Source organism: Prosopis cineraria, unplaced genomic scaffold (genome assembly GCF_029017545.1).
Source record: "Prosopis cineraria cultivar Desert tree isolate PC_DT_omini unplaced genomic scaffold, ASM2901754v1 PC4, whole genome shotgun sequence".
Classification (NCBI taxonomy): Eukaryota; Viridiplantae; Streptophyta; class Magnoliopsida; order Fabales; family Fabaceae; genus Prosopis; species Prosopis cineraria.
In genome coordinates, this window is record NW_026555335.1 from 4,070,441 (window position 1) to 4,083,573 (window position 13,133).

Below are 13,133 nucleotides of genomic sequence, written 5' to 3' on the forward strand. Positions count from 1 at the left end.
ATTTTCTACTCGATATATAATGTCTGGTTGGTAAAAAAAAATAGGAACACATCTATATTATTTCCTTTCTAGATAATTTTTCCATTTTTATAATTTTTTATTAAATACGGAGATATTATTCATGTATTTTTGAGTTGGTAATTAAATGTACTAAATACTAGGAATCTATCAATTTATTTTAATACATGGGTCTATCAATTTTTACAAGTACAATCTTCATAGTCAGCAGGGCCCTTTTTCTTTTTTTTATTCTTCCTAGAGCCCATTATGCAAGGAACAACATAAACCAATGGCCCAAAAAAAAAAAAACCAGTGCACTAACTGGTTTCTCGGTCCATCTGCCCTGTATCATGGGAATCTTAAGTTAATGGAAATGTTCTTTTTACCAAAAAAAGAAAAAAATGATTATAAAATATTTCTAAATTATTTAAACGATAATTTAATCTCTTAAAATATTATAATTTCATTTAAGTCCCTAAAGGTCTCTTTGTTAATAAATTGTAAATTAAAAAGACCATTTTCCTTCATTGATAATTTGTGATTCTTTGAAAAAATATTGTGATTTTTTAAATAAAAGTGATGAATGGAGTTTGTTATTTTAAAAATTTATTTTTTAATAATAAAAATTAAACTTGATAAATGGTAATTTTTTGTTCTATTTTTATGATTTACAGAATAAAAATTATTATTCTTAAATTAAAATTGTGATTAAATCTTATTATTTTCAGTAAAGGTAAAATAATCTTTTCACTAAAAGCTATTGACAAGAAGATTCTTAAAAAATTTATTAAAATTATAGCTTTTTTAAAAATTTTATATAATTTGAAGGGAGTTTTATTGTTGTTTTTCAAAGGAAGGAGAAAAAAAAAACTGAGGAAATGTGCTTTTGGTTTGCCAAAAAAAAAAAAAAACGTTCCTTTGAGTACTTAGTTTCAGAAAGGAAGACAAATATTTTTTTCTTTTTGTAAAGCAAACTAGAAAAGGAAAATCTCCTTTGGATTAGTTTTATAACTTTTTCTAATAAAAAATCAGATTACTTACAATAATATCCCCAACTGGCTTCACAAACAAAAGTAGTTTTATGACTTTTATTTTACATAAGCATGGCATATCTCTCTTCACTTGGGCAAAACATTTTTTTTTTAAAAAATTCTATCTACTTATTTTAACACATTTTCAGTTTTAACGTTTCGAATATAAAATCCGAATTGAAAACATTTTCACCTTTGCATGTCCCCCACCCTAAACTTTGCCTATATTATTCGGATTCCTAAAAGAGAGCTGATTGTTTATGAATAATGTAAATGATTTCTTAACATTAATATTGATTTTTTTCTCTCTCTTTTGATCACATTTTAATTTTAGCCTGATGCCTCGCTATTTAATATCGACAGCACCATCACATCAATAAGACAGCCTTTCCGTAAATGAATTTCCTTATCTCATCAGGAAAGAAAGCAAGAATAGAGTGATCAACGAGTCGAATGTTGCTGAGTCGGCTCACCTGACACGGCGATTCCGAATGGTGGACGAAGTAACCATTTTATCTGCCTCGACATACGTGGCAGCCTGGCACTGACAAATCTTCAAGAATTCATTCACAGTTGAATCACTTCTTCAGTTTCCTTCTTTCAATCCCCGAATTGCAAAACCCAGAAACCTCGATGGGATTGTAGATACTGTTTTACAAAATTATGAGGGGTTTAGGTCTTCACAAACCATTGGTTTCCAGGCCGAAGCCTCCCTTTTTAGCTTTCCTGGGCACATTCCCCTGCTGTGCTAATTTCTCCGGACCCTCTACCTCACCTTCATGTAAGTTCTTCCCAACTGTTTTCTCTCTGCATTGTTTGCTTTACTGTACACCAGAGATGGTTGGCTGTGATTGACACTGGCTGGGATTTGCTGTCTTATTGAGTAACATAATTCCTAAATTATATATAGCAAGGTGCAGAAAGATATCGAGGTTGACGTTGGCCCATGGCACAGTTCGAGCGCAAGCATCCAATGTCCGCATTGGACCTGGAGATTATGAAAGCAAGAAGGAGAGTGATGGCGAAAATATCTTTGGAGGCAGTCCAGTCAATGATGATGATTCATCCAAAGTGTGAGTTGTATTAGACTTATCAAATTTTTGTTTTATTTGACTAGATTATGGCCAATCTGTGATCGGCATCCAATTCCATTGCAAACGCCCAATACTGGTATTAACTGATGAGAGGTGGAGGTAAGTTCCTCATGGAGCAGAGATATAAGAAAGGGAGAATTACAATTAGATCCCACATAAAGAAATTAATTACTATAAGGCCTATTGACAATTGAACTAAACTACATTGACAATTGATTGTGTTGTCAATGCAATTTAGTTTAGTTATCAATGAGCCATGGATTAATTTTCTTGTATGGGATTTCAATGTAATTCTCCTTGTAAGAAATGTGTTTTGCAAAAGTAGAAGTTTGAGCCGAGATGAAATTATTAGATTCATTTCCCTCTTGTGACTATAAACAGGGACTATATTGCTCTCCGTTTCCCATATCCCAATTGTGGACACCATTATAAATTAATAGCCCCCTCTTAATTTCTAAAAGCAACATTGGAGAATATGTTTTATAGGTTCCTAGATAAGGTAAAAATTTATACTTTATGATTGAGAAACCCCTCTCTCTAGTTTCTAAAAGACTTCCATGGTCACAATTTCATGTTTTTAGTTTTCCTGAGTGATCTATTGTGTCATTAAATTCTTTTTAGTCAACTTTTAATTTTTAAACTACTGTAGGCATTGAAGTCCCTGTTAAAACTCTGATCTTGACATGTTTTATGTCTTGGCAGTGTGAAGCAACCTCCTCAGATCCCTTATCCTATCTCTATAGCTCTTGTGCTATCTGGATGTGCTCTTGTATTTTCGCTGATAGCTTTTCTGAAAGGGGGGCCTTCATCAATTCTCCAAGCCATAGCAAAATCAGGATTCGCTGCTGCATTCACATTGATATTTGTTTCTGAGATAGGAGACAAGGTAACCATCAAGAAGCTGTGTTCCATTTTTGTTTATCTATTTGTCTTCCTCATCCTAAGTGAAGATTTCTTTGAGGCTTCCCATTCATATTTAGGTTCAATGCAAGTTCCAAGAACAGAAGATAAACTAAGATGAATTTATTGGAAATTAATGGAAAAAATATGGCTGGGCTAAAATCAATGGAGCAAAAAACTCTCTATTTTGAGGCGTTAAAATTAGAAAAAGAAATCCTGGCTTGGATACTCATGTACGCTGCTTGCTTGCACACATGCCCAAGCTAAACATGCCCAAACTTGAGATGAGCAAGGCTTTGACTTAGATGACCCAAAGGGGAAAAAATAGAATGAAAGATAGGAGAACTCATCTTTGAGATAGTTGAAGTTCTTCCTAATATTTTTTGGTCCCACGTGAACATCTTGAATAATATAGACCAACAACTTTTGGTTTAGTAGATTTTCTATTAAATACTCCTTCCGGTATATAATACAGAACATTTTCTAAAAGCCTTGCTTGATCCAAAATGCAGGGCATTTGATAGTTCTTATATATATTTTTTTTCAATTACACCTTTATTTCGTTTATTATTCATTTGGAAGTCATTATTAAGGAACTTCTATAAGACATTTAATGAGGATATAATTGAAAAGATGTACAATTTTTTTTTTTTTGAAGATTAAGGTTTCAACTCTCTCTCTCTCTCTCTCTCTCTTGAAATCATGAAATAGTTATCAATTTCCTATGCTATGGATCGTAGGGAGTATTAGTATAAGATAGTTATAATAAACCAAAATAGAATAGCTAAAGCATATCACTAATAAAAGTTACCGACAAATTTCATGCTTCTTAAACTGAATTGACATCTAACAGTGTTGTAGAAGTTTTGTAAAATCTAGTCCTAGACCCCTTTTTTCTTATGCATAATGTTGAAATAAAAGTTGTTTGTTCAACCTTTTATTTAACCTTTTATCTTGGCATTAACAACTATGCTGGGTAAACATAAAATATGAAGAAATGTATTCAAATTCAATTGATTTTATAGCTTAAATGAATATTTAAGTAGAGGTTTTCCCCCTTTGAGAACTAGACTGTGGGCTTCATGTTGCGTGTGAAGTCTAATATGAGTTGGTTTGTTCACAGTTTATAAATAATGAGATTTCCTGTAAATTTTATGTTATATTAATTCTTTGGTGGTTGGCCAAAAAAAGAAAAGTTCTTTGGTAGATATTTCAATGGATGTTCTCTTCTAGTGATTTGAGGACCTTCTTTCCTCTATATTTTATTTATATTTGTTTCTTAAAACTAGTCAAATTGAGGAGATGCAATTTCTGTTACTCGTTCATTTAACTTTTTAGTTCCTTATCTTGACCAGACATTCTTTATTGCTGCACTCTTGGCGATGCAATATGAAAAGGGATTGGTATGTCTCCAAACTTTTCCTCATAATTCTACGCCCATCAATTTCCTGTTAATCATTAATTATTAAAATTATTCTTCACTTTGTTTGGTCATTGTTGCTGCTGCTCTTCTTTATAACTTAAAATTTTAGTGCAAGGCTTGGATGGACGTTTGCTTTGTCTAGGTTTTGACCCCAAAGACTTTCTTATCAGAGTTGTGCTAGAGATGTCAATAAAATCCATTCTTGGGTCTCAACATAAAATCTTAAGCTTTTGAGGTAGTTAGTTACTGGTCCTTTCAAGTAAAGTTCTTCCCAAAAAATTGTGCCAGTAATGATCCTATTTGGTGCTTTGAATGTGAAAGCTGGGATTGCACGTTGGGGTGTATCCAGAGGTTCTGTTACACTTCTTGTCCAGAAATTTCTATGGTCTCTGTCCTTGTCAGTGTTGTCCTCCTAGTGAAGGCTTTGAAATTCCTCAACTAACATTGAAATTCTTCAACTAACAACCGCTACTGTGCACCTCTTGTGATCAGAACACGACTTTGTTTTGCCAACCATGCTTAACACTAATATGCTGAGTTAAGGTGAAAACTTTTACCATTGCAGTCATCAGTCAACCATTCCGCATCAGCAGTTTGTAAATTGATTAAATATTTGAAAACTTTCTACCATCGCAGTCACTAGTCAATCTTGTTAATATATTTTATCCCATTCTCATTTTGGATGCTGTGGCTACCGATATTCATAATTTTTCATTACATATTAATAGAACTAAATGCATTACTTTCTTTGGGAACTGTTCTGTGGTCTGAACATCTGTTGCCCATGTTATTGCAAGAATTGCTAATTATTACAAACTGAAACTTATACATTTGAACAAAACCATTAATGACTGACCAGGTCCTACTGGGATCAATGGGTGCTCTTTCACTAATGACAATCCTATCGGTTGTAATTGGCCGAATTTTCCAATCAGTGCCTGCTCAGTTCCAGACAAGTAAGTGATGAAAGTTGGCGTTTTTCATCCTTATCAGATAGGCCGTAGAACTTTCTCTATAGTTAAGGAACTCATCACCCAACCATGCTTGCCTTAATAGTAACGCTTTACAATTTTTATCTGATTAGTTAGCATAAACAATGCCTGCTAATAAACTAATATCTGGTGCATGATTTGGGAGATCTCATGACGAAATTTTTATTTTGCTGTTATAAAGTTTTCTTTGCAAGGAGTTAAAGGCTAACAAGTAGCTATGGTACCTGTTTTTGTCTTTCTACTGCGTTGGCCCTATTGTATATCCCACTATAAGAGAAACCTTATATCGTTTTAAAATCTCCTAGTTTTAAATTTCTGGCCTGAGAACTGTCTCCACTGCTAGCACTTAGCCTTAATTTCCATCTTGAGCATAATGCTCTGAAGCCTGAATACTGTTTAAAATTGGCCGGTTATATTATTTTTAAATTTTATAGTTTGCAATTATATCTCAGAGGATTCAATCAACTTTCATAAAGGACTTTCTTTCTTTCATAATTTTCACTATGTAAACGCATTTTTTTCTCAAAAGAGAAGTCTGGGTTACTTATTCTGCTGACTGCTGCCGTTTTCACATTGTTTGGTCGCTTCATACAGCTTTGCCAATTGGAGAATATGCAGCAGTAACTCTTCTTTTGTTTTTCGGCCTGAAATCAATAAAAGATGCATGGGATCTTCCATCTGATACAGTTAAGAGTGATGATAACAGCAGTCCTGAACTGGATGAACTTGCTGAAGCAGAGGAGCTTGTGAAAGAAAAGGTTTGAATCTTGTACATAACATGGGCCTTTTCGTAGATAAGAAATTTTTGCATGAATATCAATATATTTTGACAACTTAGTAATAAATTCCATGTATGTGAAATTGATTTCTTTCAACCATGATGTTAGCATATACTTTATTTGCTGGCTTATTGTTTGTAACTTGCATTATTCTCCCATCCCATCTCATGTTTTCTAAACGTCTTCAGGTGTCCAAACGGCTTTCCAATCCACTTGAGATTGTATGGAAATCATTCAGCCTTGTATTTTTTGCCGTAAGCCTCCTTGTCTTCCATCTTTATACGCAGCAATAGCGTAGCATAGGTTTCTGGTCGTTGAGGCCTGTCTGTTTAAGAAATAAAGTGATTTTGATAAGCTAAACATGATTCAGCTATCTCTTATATTAGCTTAAAAAAAAAATCTATTTTATGCTTATTTTGATAAGCTACTTGGATTAGCTTTTTTTAAATTGATCACTTAAAAAAGCTAATCCAAGTAGCTTATCAAAATAAGCTTTCACTAATGATTGTTTTATGTTTAGGTTATCAAAATCACTTTTTTCCTTGCCTATAAACAAAGTGGCCCTAAATCATCACTGATAAACAATAAAATAGCTTATTTCATCAGATAAGTTTTCGTCTTGTATTTTTTCTCAATATGGCCTAGTGTTACTTCATACTTGTTGATCTGATTCATAATTCAGAATGTGCTGTTTCATTACGGTCATTGTCAGTTGAACTTTAAATATCTAGTTTTTAGTGGTGCTTATTCGAAAACCTCATAAAGAACCATGTGTTTATATTGTTATATTATGTCCTCAGCCACCAAGTTTGATTTTGCATCTGAAATTGCTTTAGGAATGGGGAGATCGATCAATGCTTGCAACAGTTGCACTTGGTGCTGCTCAGGTACACTTTTACTTCTGAAACAGCTTAAAAATGTTATTTAACATAATATTAACCTTTGTAATGTCTGATTCTTCAGTCTCCTTGGGGTGTGGCGAGTGGAGCCATTGGTGGCCACTTCCTTGCAACCTCTATTGCTATCCTTGGAGGAGCGTTTCTTGCCAACTACATTTCTGAAAAATTGGTACGTGTCATAAGACATAACCGAATTTGACATTTAATTTTTACACCACTTATCTGATTTCTAATGGATATTTATTTTCAATCAGGTTGGTTATTTGGGTGGAGGGCTTTTTCTAATTTTCGCTGTAGCTACCTTTTTTGGGGTTTTCTGATCTATTGTCGCAGAGCCCTACCTGAATGGCCCCCCAATATAGAAACATGAGCAGATGTGCGAACACTTACTTGATGAGGGGAAAAGGGGATAGAGGAAATCCATAGTTAAGCTTAATTGGAGAATTCCTTTAGTAGACATGAGCGTAAAAAAGGATCGGGATGGAGAATAAGAAGCAGGAAATCTGCCGTTAGAGGCTAGTGTGACGTGATTCTCACTCTTTCATTCTCTTCTAATATTACATTTTTTAGTCCAAGGTCACTGTAATAATAGGACTATCTCTAACAAAGATCCTCTATCTCTAACAAGCCAATTTGGTTTTTATTCTTTGTTGTAATTTTATGCATTGCATGCGGATAATTCGCCGGCTGCTATGAATTGATATCTGTATCTTATCTATGTTTATTATCATCTTTGAAATGTAGTAGAAATTGTCGAGGAAAGTTTCATTGAAGACAAATTTTATCTGGTTAAAAAAAAAAAAATCAATATGGTAAACTGGTTGAGCGTTCCAAAAATATTCACGATTCAAAGCACGTCTCTGTTAGAACCCTGGACTTTCACATTCAAAGGGGCTGAGAAAATTAGCTATTAACAACCTAGCTAATTAGTTAAAAATAGAAAGACTGTTGACTCCATCCTCCACCAAGGGTGGACTGTGGACATCACCATGTATATTTTGCACTGGAATTTGGAGATAATTCACCGGTCACCGAGCAAATTATTGGTCATGAGATGATTTTGAGGACACCACCTTTTGGATCCCAAAAGGAATAGCACCACAAGGCCATATTGAACTTTTTTCGAATCTGGAGATAAGTAAACAAGTGAGAAGGCTTCTCTCCCCTCTGGCTTTTCCGTCCCTCGTGGCTTCCGCTTCTCTCTTGTGAAAGCAGAATAAAGGATGCCAGTTCCACGGATTTTGGTAATCGAAAAACAGAATCTTCCACATTTTCATTTCTTTCCCTTCCTCCCCCTCGCCAAACAGTGCACGGAAAAAAAACTTATAATGAGATTCGAACTTTTATTCAATTATTGGCACAAAAAACCCTTGTCTCATTACATATTAAAGAGAATTATAAAATTTCAACCTCCTCCAATCGTTCTAGTGATTGTCCAAGGATTTCTTGATGCGGTGTTTCATGATTTAGGAAGACATCAATCTAAAAATACAAAGGCAAGACCTTGAAACAATTAGAAGATGAAAATGGGTGTAAAACTCAACTATGGTGTATTAATCCATTTTTCACAATGTAACAATCAAAATAATATATATCTGCCAAGAGAAAGCACCCAACTCCACACATAAATTTGGCATACATATTAAATTTGCCATCCAGAATTAGCAAAAATTTAACTGCTCTAAAAGAATTAGTAATCATACCTATAGCTTCTATCCAGCACAGACTATAACTTGCTACAAGATTTCCAAGAGGAACAAGAAGGACGCAATCAGTTGATTCTTCCAAGCCTTTGTACCTTCTCTTTCATGGAGGCTGCTATTCCATTACATCTTATGAATGCATGGTAGAGTCACTTCATCAAAATTTACACAGAGGTGAACGGAGAGTACCATTTGACAGCAACTCAACAATTGCTTTCTCAAGTCTTCGAGATCCTGGACCTGGTCTCAATATATCAGCATCTCCCCATATTGAACATGTCCCGTTCCCAGGCTCACCCAGGCACCATCCACCAGGCACAACTGATTCAGGGCTTCGGCCCAAAATTTTTTCATCAATGAGATCAAGAACCGAATCATCTGGCTGGAATTTTCGGGCAAAGGCAGCTCCACTGTTAACCATGTCATTCAAATCACTGGTGTTTAGCACCCGGGGTTCATCTATGAAAGGTTTGTCAAAAGTATTATATAGTAAGTTCTGATTTACAATAGTCCTGCTGAATCTGCGAGAATTACAGAGAACCGTAGGGAAATAGCTGGAAAGTGATTTAGGGGAGTTTGCAAAATACATCAGTAGAGTCCTTGGGAGGTTGTCTTCTCCCAATACACAAAAATCCATAAACTTGCGACTCAAGATAGAAAATGGTGATCCTGCAAAACAGCAAGTTCAGATTAAATCAGTTGTTACATACATAGAATTTCTTTATTGATGAGACAGTAAGGTTGCATATTTACCCATTTTAAAGGTACAAACTACTTTGTTTTCTTTCTTTTTGGGATAAAATAAATGCATGGTCCGTAGCTTTTCTTGCTTTACTGGAGTTTCAAGAAAATCAAAGGGAAAAAAAACTGATAATAATAGGTTAATGACAGAAAATACTTAAAATTAATTTTTAGACGTTTGTTTTGAGGTTCCTTAATAAAATTACCACAGGTTGAAGAACTTTTTTATAAACTTAGCAATGCTGATAAATTGATATGTTACATTTTTGTTCAAAAAATAATAGAAAATACCCAAAACTACATTTATATCCCATCCTTTGTTAAATAGCAATTGTAGCAAGTCACATTGTTCATGAACAATGCAGTTTTTTTCTGAGCTCTATGCTATACAGAAATTCTTAATTAAGAAAATAGCACTGATAATTTGTGGGATTTTTCTACTCAGTCATGATAGAGAGATTGTTTTGTTTCACAAAAGGCTTAATTAATTTACTTCAACTCTTCCTAGTCCCTAGTACTGATGGATTTAATACTTCATTACCAGCACACCGTCGAACTTTTGATCGTTTCTCCTCCATTTGAAATGTCAAGCTTTACCAACTTTGTTTAATCCAAACAGCCCACGACCTCAAGCCATTACTGTCCTTTGTATTAAAACTTGAATGATGATAATAATTAGCCCTGCTTAGAATATTAAGAAAAAAGCACTTTTGCTTTTGTGCATCAAGCAACTATCCCTAAAAATGTGCAAAAAAAAAAAAATCGCAACTTTTTTTTTTTCTTATTGAGTTATTGTTTATCCCTTCAGTTTCCTACAGTTTTTGAGCCTTTTCAGCACAGAACATTGGAAATTTATGCCTCAGCTTGAACTGAAATCCGCTGGTAGCATATTGATCTGACAACTTACCTTTATCCATTATTCTGTAGTAGCATATAAGTTGATCTAATTGGGTAAATTTAAACTGTAAAAAGAGAAGCCGTAACTATTCAGCTTACAAAATATCACGTTAGGGTAATCCCAGAAAAGCATTACCCGTAAACAAGCGGAAGGCGTTGGGGTAATCCCTCTTCTGAGTAGCAAAAAACATTTCAGTCCCCTCTGAAAGATAAAGGCCCGGATCAACAATAATGGGCCTCAACTTCCTTGACCTATAGCATCGAACACAATGGAAAATCAGTGTCCAAATAGCATATGCAACAAGGATCGCCTAATTATTGTAATGCCCTATACAAAAATAATTGAGCTTCACAAAAGCAGTAAAACTAGCTTACTCTTTCCAGCCGATATAACTCGAATGGTTCACAAAATTCACATCCTTGGGCAGAAATGACAAAATGTGGAGGAGATCTGAGATCCACACAGCATTCAAGATCATCAAACCAATAAAATAGAAAATATAGATACAAGAAAGAGCGAAAAGCAATGCACCAAAAAATTCGCCATACCATACCATCTGGTGTAACAAGGGGATAAGCATCAGCACTCAGGCTGATAAACCAATTCCATTTGACCGACAAGCGTAGCAGTATTGAGGCCCCGTGGAGCGTGAAAGAAACCGGAGATGACCCTTTGGAATGCGCAAAGTCCGGCTTGCCCATGACGTCGACGTTTTGGGCAGCTCGAAATATGGGGTTAGACTGTACAGCGAGAGCAAGCCTCTCACGATCTTCGTGAGGAGCAAAGGGGTCGAGGTGGAGGAGGTAGTGGTTGCGGGGATGGTATGTGGCGAAAAGCAATCGGAGGACCCGAGTCCAATCGCCGCGGGATCCAGAAATAAGGTAAGCTATGGAGGGAGGGGAGGGATCGGATTGAGTGGTTTTGTCGAAGATGATGCGTTGGGTTTGGTGGGAGGGAAAGAGAAAGGAGTCAGGTCCAGAATGGGAAGGGGTCGAGGAAGACGAAGAAAGGGAAACGATGAGGAGAATGGAGAGAAGTGAGATGGAAAGTAGAATGAGCAGAGTTGATTTGGGGTCTCTGAAATTGAAGGATGAAGATGGAAATGCAGGCGAGGCTGATGCAGCTGCGAGTGAAGCTTGATTTTGCATTTTTCTGGGTTCACTGAACGACGACGATGGTTCCGCTAGCTTCAGAACTGCGCTTCTTCCCCTTGCCTTGCCTGTTTCACGGCTTTCACTACTGTTTCTTTGGAAGTTCAAAATCAAATTCCAAACCAAAACCACTTTATAAGTTGATTTTTTTATACCTTGGCTTTTTTATAAAGTAATCTAAAGTACAAAACTTTCAACAATTTCATACATATTAAAAAAATTAATTTTATAAAAAAATAAGATCTACTTTGATTTTTATTTTTAATTTTAAATAATAATATAATTATATTAAATACTTTTACATTTAATTATAAATAAAATTAAAAAAAGTATTAAATATATTTAAGTGATATAAAATTGTAGTAGCTCTTAAGAATTAGAACTTTCATTATGATAAGAATGGAGCCACCTTCTATAAATTTTGTACAGTATAGATATATAAATAAAAATAAAATATAACTTTAAATTCCTACACTATATCGTATTTTGATATTAATTCTGTACTTTTTTTATATTTTTAATTCCTCTACTTTTATTTTTTATAATTTGTAATCTTTTAAGATCTTTATACTTTATTTACACAAAAGAACTTAAAACAATAAAAATTAAAAACATAAAAAATATAAAAATTAATAATAAAATATGAGTAAAGTAAAAAAATAAAATTATATTTTTTCATAAATATATATGGTATTTGTAAAATGAACAGGTGCCTAAATGCCCCGACTAAATGCGTTTTTGCACTTGCAAGAGCAACCCTCTAGTTGCTTCAGTGTATATCTAAGAGTGGCAATTTGACCTCAATATTGCGAAAAACAATTTTTTTTAACCATATACTATATTTTTAAAAATATTTCTCTAGATGCTACAAATTTGAGACTTAATTTATATCAGACCAAGATTTATTTTTTTTTTGGTTACATATGAGAGTATAGAACTTGGCTTCAACCAAGCCAAAATCTGTATTCATAATTACAAAAAAAAAAAAAAAGTCTATACCTAGCTTAAACTTATCATTTCAAAATAAAATAAAATTTCCAAGTATTCCTCTCCCATTTTCTACTTCCTCTCTCCCTCTTGGTGTGCATGAGTCATATATAATGGTGTGTTGTGCATAATATGTGGTGGTGTGGTTTTTTTTTTTCCTTCAACATACAAGTGGGTGTTTGTTATATATAATATAAATAATATAATAAATTTATAATTGTAATTATCTATATGAAAAAATATGAAATACCTTAAAGAAGATATCACATTTAAAATGAAAATATTTGTATACAACAATAACATACAAATATATGGGTTTGTCTACAGTGTATAGGAATTAATTGATTCAACAACAACAAAAAGATAAATCGTACATATGTAATTTGAGTAATTTAATTTAATTTTAAATTTTTTATAATATTTATAAATTGACTATCTAAACATATAGTGGAAGTCTAGATTAAATATTAATTTTGTAATGATTTTAAAAAATTGCAATTTAATGAGTATATATTTAACAAGTACTTTTTAAAAC

The 13,133-nt window shown here is 33.8% G+C and overlaps 2 protein-coding genes across 3 annotated transcripts; one reads left to right on the top strand and one right to left on the bottom strand.

Annotated features, from left to right (window-relative positions):
* The first annotated feature begins 1,427 nt into the window (after window positions 1-1,427).
* LOC129308486 (protein PAM71-homolog, chloroplastic) lies at window positions 1,428-7,848 on the top strand. Its single transcript, XM_054949604.1, has 10 exons — window positions 1,428-1,812; window positions 1,942-2,104; window positions 2,828-3,011; window positions 4,381-4,428; window positions 5,308-5,404; window positions 6,035-6,198; window positions 6,408-6,473; window positions 7,056-7,106; window positions 7,183-7,287; window positions 7,373-7,848. The coding sequence occupies exons 1-10, from the start codon at window positions 1,695-1,697 to the stop codon at window positions 7,436-7,438; spliced, it is 1,062 nt and encodes a 353-aa protein (XP_054805579.1). The 5' UTR covers window positions 1,428-1,694; the 3' UTR covers window positions 7,439-7,848.
* Window positions 7,849-8,437: 589 nt separating this feature from the next.
* LOC129308485 (beta-glucuronosyltransferase GlcAT14A) lies at window positions 8,438-11,715 on the bottom strand. 2 transcript variants are annotated; one of them, XR_008592628.1, is made up of 6 exons: window positions 11,014-11,715; window positions 10,835-10,910; window positions 10,596-10,711; window positions 9,011-9,490; window positions 8,822-8,933; window positions 8,438-8,600 (listed from the first exon to the last, which is right to left on the bottom strand). XR_008592628.1 is itself a non-coding variant. In XM_054949603.1 (5 exons), exons 1-5 carry the CDS (start codon window positions 11,606-11,608, stop codon window positions 8,890-8,892), a joined length of 1,311 nt encoding a protein of 436 aa, XP_054805578.1. In that variant the 5' UTR covers window positions 11,609-11,715; the 3' UTR covers window positions 8,646-8,889. The 2 variants fall into 2 exon arrangements, 1 of the variants encoding a protein (XP_054805578.1); XM_054949603.1 differs by lacking the exon at window positions 8,438-8,600 and having other exon boundaries at window positions 8,646-8,933.
* Window positions 11,716-13,133: the final 1,418 nt, after the last annotated feature.